The sequence below is a fragment of the Bufo gargarizans genome, chromosome 9, assembly GCF_014858855.1.
Source record: "Bufo gargarizans isolate SCDJY-AF-19 chromosome 9, ASM1485885v1, whole genome shotgun sequence".
Taxonomy (NCBI): domain Eukaryota; kingdom Metazoa; phylum Chordata; class Amphibia; order Anura; family Bufonidae; genus Bufo; species Bufo gargarizans.
Window position 1 is genome coordinate 28,724,427 of NC_058088.1, and position 14,583 is coordinate 28,739,009.

Sequence of the window (14,583 nt, forward strand, 5' to 3'; positions counted from 1 at the left end):
TAAGTCGATGGGCTCCAAAGAATGATTTGGATATGCTCCAGCCTCTGAGCACTTACCCAGATGCAGACGTAAAAAAAAAAAAGTGCTCTCACAGTTGCTAAGAGACACCTTTGGTATCTGTCAGAAACAAACGTAGGTTTGGCTTTTTTGGACGAATGTATTACTCAGGCTGTTAAGGAAAATATGACAAAAAATTTAGAAACCAAACCTGCATAGAAAAAGGAAACGAAACGATTAGAGGGTAAAAACCTAGTTTTTGAAGGAAAAGACCTAAACAATTTTGTTACTAATAAAACAAAGACGTTCTTTGAATTGTTTGGGATCCATCTCTAAGAACCAATGTGAACGCTCTTAACGTGGTCAATGATACCGCAGAAAGAGGAATTGCTCTGATAAAAAAGTTTAACGAATTGGTCAGGACGAACAAGAAAAACATATCTTGTTGAGGGTAGTCGAGTATCACAGAAAAGTCGTCCCCAAGCTAACAAAAGAAGGGATTGCATTGTTCAAAGTTGATTAATATAACACATGTTTTGCCTATCATACTACCTAATAATCTTAGTGTCTAGTTTTAATATTATTTTAAGTTTTAGATTTCCAGTTTTCCCAATAAAAGTAATTAACATTTAAAAATCAATTTTTTTCCCTACTTTTACAAAACCGATCAAAGTGTGCAACCTCAAAATATTATCTAATCTTCCTAAAATTTGGGTAAGCGAAGTCTGCAAAAATTTTAAATTTTATTATTTTGTTCCATTACAAAATGAAACACCCTATAGTGCCCGCACTGAATCCGGACCCATTCATTTCAAAGGGTCTGTGTACAGGAGCGTTCGTTTTCACACATCGGTTCTGCGTTGAGTGAAAATCGCAGCATGTTCTATATTCTCTGTTTTTCACGCAATGATGGCCCCATAGAAGCGAATAGGGCTGCGTGAAAATCGCAAGCAGGTGCAGATGCAATGCATTTTTCAGGGATGGTTGCTAAGAGATGTTGTTTGTATACCTTCCGTTTTTTATTACGCGTGCACAAAACGCATTAAAACGCATTGCACGAGCACAATAAAAGCTTAACAACTGAACGCGATCACATACTAAGGCCTCATGCATACGACCATTCTGTTTTTTGCTGTCTGCAAATTGCGAATCCGCAAAACACGGAAGCCGCCCATGTGCCTTTTTCAATTTGCGGAACGGAACAGGCGGCCTATTCTTGTCCTCAAAACGGACAAGAATAGGACATGTTATATTTTTTTTTGTGGGGATACAGAACGGAGCAACAGATGCGAACAGCACACGGAGTGCTGTCCGCATCTTTTGCGGCCCCATTGAAGTGAATTAGTCCGCATCTGAGCCGCAAAAATTGCGGCTCGGATGCGGACCAGAACAACGGTCGTGTGCATGAGGCCTAAACTGAATGAACTTGCATGCGAAATCGCACATTATTCACTGAACGCATCTGCTACGCATCCGGACCTAATTTGCTCACGCTCGTCTGCAAGGCGCCTAAGGCTGGCTGTAAGAATTACATGTACCTGTCGGCTGGACGCTACAGGTATCACCTAGCCCTGCTGTTCTCACTGTTCTGGGTGTGTCCAGGACTGGAGAAGAAAGTGATAACCAGTGATGACGCCACTTTTCCTTGCTGTCAACATCAGCAGGTTCTCATTAATTATCGCTCATAAAATCTAATAGGGCAATAAAACAGTTATTGCAAATAGAATTTATATAGAACTGCCCAACAGTGAATAATTATAGTGAATGAATCATAAGCAAAGGATAATGTAAAGATTTATTAGAGTTTTTTAATTTCAGGTTTTAGGTAGTGTATCAATTAATGCTTACACTTTATCTTATGATAAAACTGCTACGAGAGACAAAGGGAGAGAACAAAGTCAGAGAGATGATGGCCTCCATAAATCACTGCAGCCAACTCCTGCCTTAAAGGGAACCTGTCACCTGGATTTGATGTATAGAGCTGAGGACATGGGTTGCTAGATGGCCGCTAGCACATCCGCAATACCCAGTCCCCATAGCTCTGTGTGCTTTTATTGTGTAAAAAAACAGATTTGATACATATGCAAATTAACCTGAGATGAGTCCTGTACGTGAGACGAGTCAGGGACAGGACTCATCTCAGGTTAATTTGCATATGTATCAAATCTGTTTTTTTACACAATAAAAGCACACAGAGCTATGGGGACTGGGTATTGCAGATGTGCTAGCGGCCATCTAGCAACCCATGTCCTCAGCTCTATACACAAAATCCCGGTGACAGGTTCCCTTTAAGCTGGGCATACACAGTTGCAAGAAAAAGTATGTGAACCCTTTGGAATGATATGGATTTCTGCACAAATTGGTCATAAAATGTTATCTGATCTTCATCTAAGTCACAACAATAGGCAATCACAGTCTGCTTAAACTAATAACACACAAAGAATTAAATGTTACCATGTTTTTATTGAACACACTATGTAAACATTCACAGTGCAGGTGGAGAAAGTATGTGAACCCTTGGATTTAATAACTGGTTGAACCTTCTTTTGGCAGCAATAACTTCAACCAAACGTTTCCTGTAGTTGCAGATTAGGGCTCCTTCACACTTGCGGCAGGACGGATCCGGCAGGCTGGTCTCGCTGTCGGATCCGTCCTTCCGCTGTTTCGCCGAGCCGCCGGACCGCCGCTCCGTCCCTATTGACTATACTAGGGGCGGGGGCTGAGCTCCGGCGCAGCACGGCGGTGCACGGCGAAAGCAGCCGGACTAAAAAGTCCTGCATGACCGACTTTTTAGTCCGGCGGCTTTCGCCGTGCACCGCCGTGCTGCGCAGGAGCTCAGCCCCGGTCCCCATTATAGTCAATAGGGACGGAGCGGCGGTCCAGCGATACGGCGAAACAGCGGAAGGACGGAACCGACAGGGAGACCAGCCTGCCGGATCTGTGAAGGAGCCCTAAGACGTGCACAACGGTCAGGAGTAATTCTTGACCATTCCTCTTTACAGAACTGTTTCGGTTCAGCAATATTCTTGGGATGTCTGGTGTGAATCGCTTTCTTGAGGCCATGCCACAGCATCTCAATCGGGTTGAGGTCAGGACTCTGACTGGGCCACTCCAGAAGGCGTATTTTCTTCTGTTTAAGCCATTCTGTTGTGGATTTACTTCTATGCTTTGGGTCGTTGTCCTGTTGCAACACCCATCTTCTGTTGAGCTTCAGTAGGTGCACAGCTAGCCTTAAGTTCTCCTGCAAAATGTCTTGATAAACTTGGGAAATTATTTTTGCTTCGATGATAGCAATCCGTCCAGGCCCTGACGCAGCAAAGCAGCCCCAAACCATGATACCCCCACCACCATACTTCACAGTTGGGATAAGGGTTTTGTGTTTCTTCCAAACAATTCAACCTTGGTTTCATCTGTCCACAGAATATTTTGCCAGTACTGCTGTGGAACATCCAGGTGCTCTTGTGCAAACTGTAAACGTGCAGCAATGTTTTCTTTAGGACAGCAGTGGCTTCCTCTGTGGTATCCTCCCATGAAATCCATTCTTGTTTAGTGTTTTACATATCGTAGATTCGCTAACAGGGATGTTAGTATATGCCAGAGACTTTTGTAAGTCTTTAGCTGACACTCTAGGATTCTTCTTCACCTCATTGAGCAGTCTGCGCTGTGCTCTTGCAGTCATCTTTACAGGATGGCCACTCCTAGGGAGAGTAGCAGCAGTGCTGAACTTTCTCCATTTATAGACAATTTGTCTTACCGAGGACTGATGAACAGCAAGGCTTTTGGAGATACTTTTATAACCCTTTCCAGTTTTATGCAAGTCAACAATTCTTAATTGTAGGTCTTCTGAGAGCTCTTTTGTGCGAGGCATCATTCACATCAGGCAATGCTTCTTGTGAAAAGCAAACCCAGAACTGGTGTGTGTTTTTTATAGGGCAGGGCAGCTGTAACCAACACCTCCAATCTCATCTCATTGATTGGACTCCAGTTGGCTGACACCTCACTCCAATTAGCTCTTGGAGATTAGTCTAGGGGTTCACATACTTTTTCCACCTGCGCTGGGAATGTTTACGTGGTGTGTTCAATAAAAACATGGTAAGGCTACTTTTACACCTGCGCTAGGTGCGGATCCATCTGCAAACACCTATAAATGCAAACGCTGGTATCCGTTCAGTACGGATCCGTCTGCATACACTTTTAATCAAAAAAAGTCTAAGTCTAAGTGAAGTCAAACGGATCCGTCCTGACTTTACATTGAAAGTCAATGGGGGACGGATCCGTTTACAATTGCACCATATTTGTGTCAATGTAAACGGATTCGTCCCCATTGACTTTCATTGTAGGTCAGGACGGATCCGTTTGGCTCCGCACCGCCAGGCGGACACTGAAACGCTGCAAGCAGCGTTTTGGTGTCCGCCTCCAGAGCGTAATGGAGGCAGAGCGGAGCCAAACTGATGCATTCTGAATGGATCCTTTTCCATTCAGAATGCATTGGGGCCAAACTGATCCGTTTGGGGCCGCTTGTGAGAGCCTTGGAACGGATCTCACAGGCCGACCCTGAAACGGCAGTGTGAAAGTAGCCTAACATTTAATTCTTTGTGTGTTATTAGTTTAAGCAGACTGTGATTGTCTATTGTTGTGACTTAGATGAAGATCAGATCACATTTTACGACCAATTTGTGCAGAAATCCATATCATTCCAAAGGGTTCACATACTTTTTCTTGCAACTGTACATTTAGTTGCTTTTTGCCGACTCCCTCCCGCCTTCCCATACACATACCGTATATGTTCAGTGTGGCCAAAAGTCTTTGTGTAGTCAATGGGTAAAGAGGAGAAAACCCCTTCCAGACACTGCTGGTGGAGGCATATCTCCTGGGAGAGCAGAAAGATCAGTAGAAAAAACGTTGTTTTGCCTGATCCTTCCTTCCCCCAACATCTTCTGTCAGGGGAGCATCAGGATCTCCCAACACACATTAGGTTGTCAGGTGAATCCGCCATTCTTGGCGGGTTCAGCCGACAATGCAGTAATGTGCATGGGGGACTTTACAGCCACTAGCACAAAAGAGGCTGACAGGAGCAGTAGAGCAGGTTCCAAAGTTCATCTACGCTTTCAGGTAGGACAGGTTGATCGGACTTTGCAGTCAGCATGTGATTGATCTTGTTGTAACACATTACCTAACTGCATCGTAAAAGCAACAATCTCCTTGAGTTCAGCCATGATGCAATCTTCTTCTGCTACTAAACCTTCTTCATTCTGTAAATTCTTAGGCCCCTTGCAGAAGAGCGAGTATTCCGTGCGGGTGCAATTCGTGATGCGAACACATTGCGCCCGCACTGAATCCGGACCCATTCATTTCAATGGGTCTGTGCACATGAGCGTTGTTTTTCACGCATCACTTGTGCGTTATGTGAAAATCGCAGCAGGTTCTATATTCTGCGTTTTTCACGCAACCCTCTCTGTCATTACACCTAAACCTCCAATATTAGTCACGTATGATCTCCATGACCGGTACCAAACACACTTTCTTCCACGACGGTTTACTTCACTCACTTATGCTGTCCTAAATGCAATGGCGTAATTAGAACGGACTGGGCTCCACAGCAACTGTCTGAACAGGTCACCCCACTCTGGTCCTTTTAAAGCAGACCTTAGACGGGACAAAAAAAAAAGTACTCGCCTCTCTTCTCCTCTCTAATGTCGTACAGCGTCAGGTCATAGTGCTCTCCTACGCACACTGCGTTCCATCCTGAAGCTGTGCGCTGCCAGCAGCCCGGAAAATAAGACCAGGGAGCGGTGAGTAACACCAGTGCTAGGACTGGAAGCATCATATTCACTGCTCCCTGGGCCCGTGAAAATAAATCCATTTGTCCTACTCACCAGGCCGCTTCCTGAGTTATGAACGCGTAGCAGCCGCTTCCCCTGCGTCCGTAGTAGCTACGCCCCTGCTTAAATGAGTATTCCAATGAGAATGTACTTACGTAAAAATGTCCCATCTAGCATTCTTTAATGGTGCGGACATGAGAATTCTTACTGTAGGCCACACACAGGACGCATACAGCGAGAAATGGCTCCAGTCCTGTGTTTGGGGCATTCCCATTTAAAGGAAAGGTGTTATCAGAAAACGACCAGTTGATTAAAGGGGTTGTCTCATTTCAACAAGTGGCATTTATCATATAGAGAAAGTGAATACAAGGCACTTACTAATGTATTGTGATTGGCCATATTACCTCCTTTACTGGCTAGATTCATTTTTCATCACATTATACACTGCTGGTTTCCATGGTTACAACCACCCAGCAATCCAGCAGCAGTGGTCGTGCTTGCACACTATAGAAAAAAGTGCTGGACTATGCACACTCCCACGGTCTCAACCACCAAAGAGGCCATGGCCACCGCTGCTGGATAACAGGGTGGTCATAACCATGGATACGAAAAATGGAATTAGAATTGTTTAATCTCCATGTCTCTGTCTATTTACAACAAAAAAATCCTAAAATCCTGCAGCTTGTGGCCACTAACCTTAAAGGGGTTCTCCCGGGACCCCTGCAGATGAACTGTTTGGGAAGGCGCTGGCTCTTGCAGTAGTGCCGTGGCCTTTCGTAACCTAAAATTCAATAAGGCTGAGCTGAGCCTAGGGCAGGGTTGGGCAACCTCCCGTGGCACACCATCTGTTTTGACACTACAATTCCCAGCATGCTCCATTTATTTCTATGAGAGTTCTGAGAAGAGCAGAGTAAGTATGCATGCTGGGACATGTAGTTTCACAACAGATGGAGTGCTGCAGGTTGCCCACCCCTGGTCTTGACAATGTGACCGATGACTGTGTTACATGGCTTAGGCAAAACTACGAGAAGACCGCGGCGCTACTGTGATTTAAAAAAAATTCTAAAAATAAAAGTATAACATAAAAAATGTTATTTAAACAAGTTTTTTCCTATGACAAATTCTCTTTAAAGGGGTATTCCCATCACATACAATGGGGGCATATCGCTAGGATATGCCCCCATTGTCTGATAGGTGCGGGTCCCACCTCTGGGACTCGCACCTACAATGAGAACGGAGCGGGGGGCTGTGGCTGGAGGACCCCGGATTCCCCCCCAAAAGCGCACCCCCTCCCCCCCATACCAAATTCTCAACCTAACCCCTTTCCTCCTAACATTACGTACATCACTCCAGAACATACAGGGTAATACAGCGCCTCATACCTCTTACATCCACTGACGTCTACTTTCATGTAGATGTTCTCTTTCCTCATCTTCTCCTTTCAGACCTTCAGACCAGACCACAATTTTTTTGCCATTTCTCGTCTCTGCAGTTTGACAAAAAATAAATTCTTAGTTTACTACTTTTCCATCATCCTCCCATCTTCTAGACAAATCATCCTACCACCCCCAATACTGTCTCTGTGCTCCCCAATACTATACTGCAGAAACAGATAAACCCCCTGATAATAGTAGTACCATGCAGATGGTGCCCTTTAATAATTATTGGCACACAGCGCCCTAAAATAACTGCGCCCAGCAAATACTGTCCCTGACACTAATAGTGTAAACATAACGTCCCCCCAAAATAATTGTGGTAAGCTGATACTGTGCCAAGGTGCCTCCACAGTAATAGTGCTCCCCAAAGTCCCACCAATAGTAATAATTATCTGCTAGAGCACACATGGTAGTAATAGTGCTCCTACAGTGCCCCCAACATGTCCCCACTGTTCCCCAGAAGTAATAATGCTCCCATAGTGCCCATACTAGTAATCATGTTCCCCATAGACCCCCAGTAGTAATAAAGCCCACAATAATGCCCCCAGTAGTAATAATTCTCCTTATAATGTGACAGTACAAAAATGCCCCCTTATAATGTGTGCCAGTGCAAAAAATACCCCCTTTTAATGCCCCCAGTTGAGCTAATGTCCCCATAGTGCCCCCATAATGTGCCAGTATAAAATACCCCTATATAGTGCCCCCCAGTAAATGCCCCATAGTGTTCCTCTCTCCCTTCCTCCTAGTGCCCCCATAATGTACCAGTATAAAATACCCCATATACAGTGCCCCAGTAGATGCCCTCAGTATTCCACATAATTTGCAAGTATAAAATACCCCTTCTTAGTGCCCCCTGTAGATGACCCCATAGTACTCCTCTCTGCCCTTCCCCATAGTACCAACCATAATGCCCCTATACAGAGCCCCCCATATAAAATACGCCTTCTTTGTGGCCTCAGTAGATGCCCCCATAGTGCCTCCCAATAATTTGCCAGTAAGAAGTGCCCCCATAGTGCCCCCCAATAATGTGCCAGTAAGAAGTGCCCCCATAGATGCCCCGACAGTGCCCCCTAATAATGTGCCAGTAAGAAGTGCCCCATAGATGCCCCCCAATAATGTGCCAGTAAGAAGTGCCCCAATAGATGCCCCCACAGTGCCCCCTAATAATGTGCCAGTAAGAAGTGCCCCCATAGATACCCCCATAGTGCTCCTCAATAATGTGCCAGTAGGAAGTTCCCCCATAGATGCCCCCCAATAATGTGCCAGTAAGAATTTCCCCCCATAGATGCTCCCCACTCATGTGCCAGTAACAAGTAGCCCCATAGCGCTCCTCTCCTGTATTGTAACATATAAAAAAAATAAACTCACATACTTACCTCCATTAGGCTGGCAGCGATGCGATGCAGGCCTCCTCCGGCCTGTGTCCCACCTGTACTACTCAGACGTCATCGCTCCGCCTGCACCGGCCTCTGATAGGCTGCAGGCACTAGGCCTGCAGCCTATCAGAGAAACAGGGAAGGAAGACGCTTCTCCCCTGCCCCACAGCATCCATCTGTATCGCTGTCCTGAGGACGGCAAAACAGATGACTACGGAGTCACCTTGTCACCAGGGCCGCGCCACCTGAGGCGATTGCCTCACCTCACCAAATTAGCGGTGTGGCACTGAGTTTCATATTAGGAACAGTAGAAAAAACTCAGAATTGGGGCCTCCGCATAGCCAGGGCATGATCGACCTGTGGAAGGCCCAACTAATCTATCAGTGAGGAAGGAAACCAAGTAAGCACAGGAACAATACCATCTCCATGCAGATTTTCGGGTAGATTTACTAAGCCTGTAGTTGGCGTTAGACCGGCTGTCTAGACCTGCACCAGATCTATCACAGGGGTTCAGGCTGGGGGATACATGTGGTGCAGGGATGGACACCTTTCTCTGACTCTGTGCCAACTATTGGTTGACTTACTTTAAAACAAAGTTTTACGCCTGCTTTGTGGCACAATTTTTACCCAAAACGGCGCATCTTAGGCCACGTCCACTTTCGCATGAAGCCATATCGCTTTCCAGCAAGCTATGCTCCTTTTCAGACTAGGCGTGGAAACGTTATCTAAACTTACATGTGTCAAATCGCACCTCCTAGTAAATGTGGGCCCTCACAACCATAGTTGTATAGATATCTCAAGGAAAATGATTACTGCCGGGACATAGGTGTTGCCAATGGTACATAACTGCTACATAAATCGACAATATCATTTATTTTTTGCTCATGAAGAAATGGGGTGCTCTTCCATACTTACATATACATTCCATATTTTATAGCAGGACATGTATAGCCAGCAGCAGTGGCATAACCCAACCACGGTGAAAGGTGGCCCAGCGCTTAACTCTCTTCTCTTGTTTCCCATGATGAAATCTCAGCATTTTCCTGTAGCTGCCACTAGAGGGAGCTCAGCATATAGATTTTACCGCTTCTATGGCAACTGTATACATTTCCATGCACTCAGCTCCCTCTAGTGGTGACTGCAGGCAGACAGTTTTCTAATATGGGATAGATTTATCAGTGTAATATGGTGTTCAGATTGAGCACCATATTCATAGATCACCTGTTTTATGAAGCCTCCATTTAATAAAAGCATACATTTGGCAGAAATCTCATGTAGAGAGGGCCCCTCTGATATATGTGTGTACCTCTGACCAGCAATATTGTCTTCTGTCTTTTAATGGCAATCGTGGCTAAACTAACTCTCAATTTTTGTCCTTTGCCACCGTCCACTTCACTGATAGTTTTTTTTTCTCCACTTTATCAGGTCCGTAGAATTGCTGCAGAGTACTATGACAACCTGCCTTACCACACATCATGGGGACGTGTACTTTGGGAATTTATATTCTGCAAGGAACTCGGACCTTTCTCCCGGGTGAAGAGGGAATGTGAACTGGCCAAGAAGGACTAACAACTCAAAGGATGATGAACTAATTTATTTCTTTGTCAATGCAAATATTCTGTATGTATTCTGTTTTATAGACCTGATGTGGCATAGTGAAACCATCCTGAGAACATAGGGCTTTGTGTGTTCACCATTCTGAGCTTCCCTGCACATCTATCACCACTAAATGTCTAAATGTACTGTATATTTTCCCATGTAATTAAGGAGGCCATGAAGGTATCAGATGATGACGTGAAGTGTTTAAAGCTCTTGGGCCAACTTCTAATAGGACAGGCAGCATTTTTATGGACTGAGCCAGAAGACCAATGAGGTTCATGTGTCCAAACTGTTTTAGACAATTCTCAGTCCAGAAAATTTCTACCTCGATTTTGTTGTGGCCAACTGGTGCACGTAGGAAGAACATGGTAGTAACTACACTTTGTAATGATGTGATGAGACACTGAATGCAGTGTAGTTCCAGTATTTGGTCCTCAATACGATGGTGTTTTTCATGTGGAATTTGAAAATGTTTATATTAAAATTTGCTACTAATATCAAGAAAGACAACGGATCTGAACATGAAGTATTATTTTTGTATGGGCTGATCATCGTGGAAGCAAGCAGTCTGGAAGATACGGTGGTATCACTGCTGCATGGTGAATACTGTGCAGGGTAATAACGCTACCATGGGTATCACACCAATATTGAACATCTCCAACTACATATATTACATTACCACATGAAGTACAATATAGAGAGTACAGTTAGATTCAATTATACAAGCATCAGAAATCGGTGCTCCTCAAACTGTGAGGCCAACATCACCAGTGGGTTACCCAACAGTTGTTGATGAGAACATCTATGGAGAAGGTTTTCCTAGAATTTATCATAAGCTGCTTATCTCTTGCTGCAGGAATCTTTAGTTGCTGGTTTTGGGAAACAAATGAAAGGTAATTTGAGTAATATTTCTAAGGCGCTTCAACCATGGGAGTTGAGGACCACACGTCATCATGTTCTGACTGGTGAGACCCCAGGAAAAATCATTTAAGAAGCCGTGTTATAGAGGGACCTTTCTGTATGGGTACTTTTAGTACTTCTTAGAGGTTCTAGTATGTGACACACTAGTGCCCATGTGACAGTACCACTTAGTAGTCTTCACACAGTAGTACCACACAATATGCAATATACTCATTAGTGGCACTGGTGTATTCTGTCATGTAGTAGCACCTATACAACTGGGTTATTGTTCACGCAGCCGGCGGTTTAAAGCCATGATTGGGCCAAGAAGGGACATGTCCCTTCTTAATGCAGTGTCTCGACAGACGTTGCTGGAATCCGTGACAGGTGGGTTTAGCCCATTCAGTGGGACTAAACTGCAAACAGGTCATGTCATTTAAAATGAAAATCACGGCATAAATCGCCTTTGCAAAATCCACCATGTGAACATACTCTTAAAGGGGTTGTTGACTAAAAACTGGTGCAATACCTGTACATATTTGTCCACCCTCGGGGGGGCCTTTTGGCTAGACCCTTCCACGTCACTGGACCTGCAGAGGAAAGCATACTTATCTGCTCCCTGCCGTAGGGTTCCAGCTCCTTTGGTCCCTCTTGTTACCATCCGGTTCGATAAGGTCACGTCTGTTGCTGCAGCCAATAGTTCGCCACAGCAGTGATGTGTCCCCATGTGTCACATGAACCACTGACGTGACAGCTGGGGGACACATCATGCGGCCAGTCTTTGGCTGCAACCGCACACGTGACTGACATCAAACCGGATGTTGACAAGTGGAACCACAGTGTGGTGGAATTTGACGCAGGTGGGGGTCAGCAACACGGGGGGGGGGGGGGCAGTCATGCAGAATGGCATCCAAAAGTGGACAACCGCTTTAAACATATTTTTTAAGGACTGTTGATGAAAGGTAAAGCTGGCCATAGACATGAGATAACAGTTGGCCTAAGCTATCTCTTTCTATCCTCCATACATCTGCATGCTTGGATCAGTCGAGCACGGCTATGTAGTGAATGAAGAGAGGGGAGAAAGCTTCTCCCAAACACCTCAGTCAGCAGCTTTTCTCACCGTAAGGGCTCGGTCATACGAACGCGTGAAGGCCGTGCCTGTGCTGTGCAAATGCGGTCCGCAATACGGAAACAGGCAGCACACGGTCGTGTGAACGAGCCCTAAACCAAAGGATCAGGAAGTTGATATCCAGCATGCCTGATCCTTATCTCCCTCAACAGCAGCCGTAGAGGGAGAGTGGGGAGAGCCCATACACGTTAGATGGTCGACTGAACTAGACTAGGTCGGCAGGTTTTGCTGAGATAGATCCAATGTGTATGGCCAGTGAGGGTTGTCCTGTGCAGTTCGACACTGGCAGCATTGATTGGATAATGCCTGACTGTGCAAGGAGTCCAATGAGCAATAGCGGAGGCAGCATATCCGGTGAAAAAAATCCCTTTATTGGGAACTGCTTACATGTAAAAACGTGGTTACAGGAAAATTGCTACGTTTCGGCTATGACATAGCCTTTGTCAAGCATACAGTGATCCCCAATTACCCCTGCTTAAAAAGTGGAAGCCACACCTCCACAAACGGACGTGGCCAATGACATACTGCAATCAGGAATACATTATCCACCCTATAACAGGTGCGTGAATACATAATCACCTGATATACATACAACCATCCTCCTATGTATAGGGTGAATCACTAAGGAACACATACCCCCATGCAGCACGCCAGTATCGCGTCCCCCTGCTTCAAGAGCGCATGTCCAGGGAGGCGGAGTCTTGCACTCACGTGCCTGGCTCTGGTCACATGATCGCAAACCAGCCCGTCCTAGCGATCAACAGTGCCGCCGAGCCGCCTCCAACTCCTCCCTCAGAACACGCTCTGTTGCTAGGGACGCTTAACTGACCGCCCCAGACTGCTGACATCAAACATCCCCACAGTATATTGAGAGCGGAGCGATCATACATCAATCTCCAGCGATGGAGGGGGGCAAATTCCTCCACCGCTGCCTTCTGCGTCATGGAGCCGTGTTCAGTGTGCAAAACAATGTGACATAAATGTGTAAAACTCTACTAAAAACAAGGACTAGTTAAAAATCACTAAACTGAGTACATAATTCAGCATTCTGTCACATGGACCACCTATATGTTGCCTACATTAAATTCAATATTCATCCCAAATGGTTGGAGTGCCTTCAATTCAAAAATCCACTTCAGTTCCTTCTTGCGCAAAATACGGTCCCTATCACCCCCTCGTCTCATTTTACAGACCGAGTCGATAATCCGGAACCGCAGCTGATTGACCAAGTGTCCACGCTCAAGGAAATGCTTAGCTACAGGTTTATCCATATGTGCCCGTCTAATGTTGCTCTTATGGGAATTAATACGTTTGCGGGCCTCCATTGTGGTCTCACCTTTATAGATGAGGCCACAAGGGAATGTGATCATATACACCACGTCACGAGACCTACATGTGTAAAACTCTTTTATTTTATAGGGTTTACCGCTGTAGGGATGGGCAAAGGTAATACCCTTCACCATATTGCCACAGTTGCAGCAACCAAGGCAGGGATAACAACCCATCCTCCTTGGTGCCAGATACCTTTGTCCATCCCCCCGGGAATCCCCCATTTCTGTCTTAACCAATTTATCTCGTAAATTGGCGCGTCTTTTGTACGCCATCATGGGTAAATGCTCAAACTCACCTATCATAGGCAACCCTTTCTGTAGGATATGCCACTCCTTACGTATAATACGTGCAATCTCCCCACTATGGTCACCATACGTGGAAACAAAGGGAATACGTTTTTGTTCCTTGCTCTTCTTTTTACCTTGAAGCGTAGACTCACGGTCAACAGCCACCACCTTTTGTTTCATTTTGTCCACCAATTTGTACGGATAACCCCTATTAAGGAATTTTTTCCCCATCTCGTCAACTCTAGTATCAAACTGTTCATCATTAGACACCACTCTTCTCACTCTCAGGAGTTGACTCCAGAGGAGGCGGCTCGGCGGCACTGTTGATCGCTAGGACGGGCTGGTTTGCGATCATGTGACCAGAGCCAGGCATGTGAGTAATTTGCCCCATATAGTAATTTGCCCCCACACAGTAGTCCCTCCTATAATAATTTGCCCCCACATAGTAATTTGCCCCCACACTGCCCCATATAGTAATTTGCCCCCACATAGTAGTCCCTCCTATATTAATTTGCCCCCACATAGTAATTTGCCCCCACACTCCCATATAGTAATTTGCCCCTACATAGTAGTCCCTCCCATAATAATTTGCCCCCACATAGTAATTTGCCCCCACACTGCCCCATATAGCAATTTGCCTCCACATAGTAGTCCCTCTCATAATAATTTGGCCCCACACAGCCCCCACATTTCCCCCCCGATGTA

General features: G+C 45.4%; 1 protein-coding gene across 1 annotated transcript in view; it reads left to right on the forward strand.

Moving 5' to 3' along the window:
* Nucleotides 1-10,740, forward strand: part of LOC122946522 (sphingolipid delta(4)-desaturase/C4-monooxygenase DES2-like) — a 28,779-nt gene extending 18,039 nt beyond the window's left edge. Inside the window, exon 4 of the mRNA XM_044306220.1 lies at nucleotides 10,057-10,740. Within this exon, the coding sequence (XP_044162155.1) occupies nucleotides 10,057-10,200 (144 nt within the window). The 3' untranslated portion in view covers nucleotides 10,201-10,740. The remainder of the gene's footprint in view (nucleotides 1-10,056) is intronic.
* The last annotated feature ends 3,843 nt before the right edge of the window (nucleotides 10,741-14,583 follow it).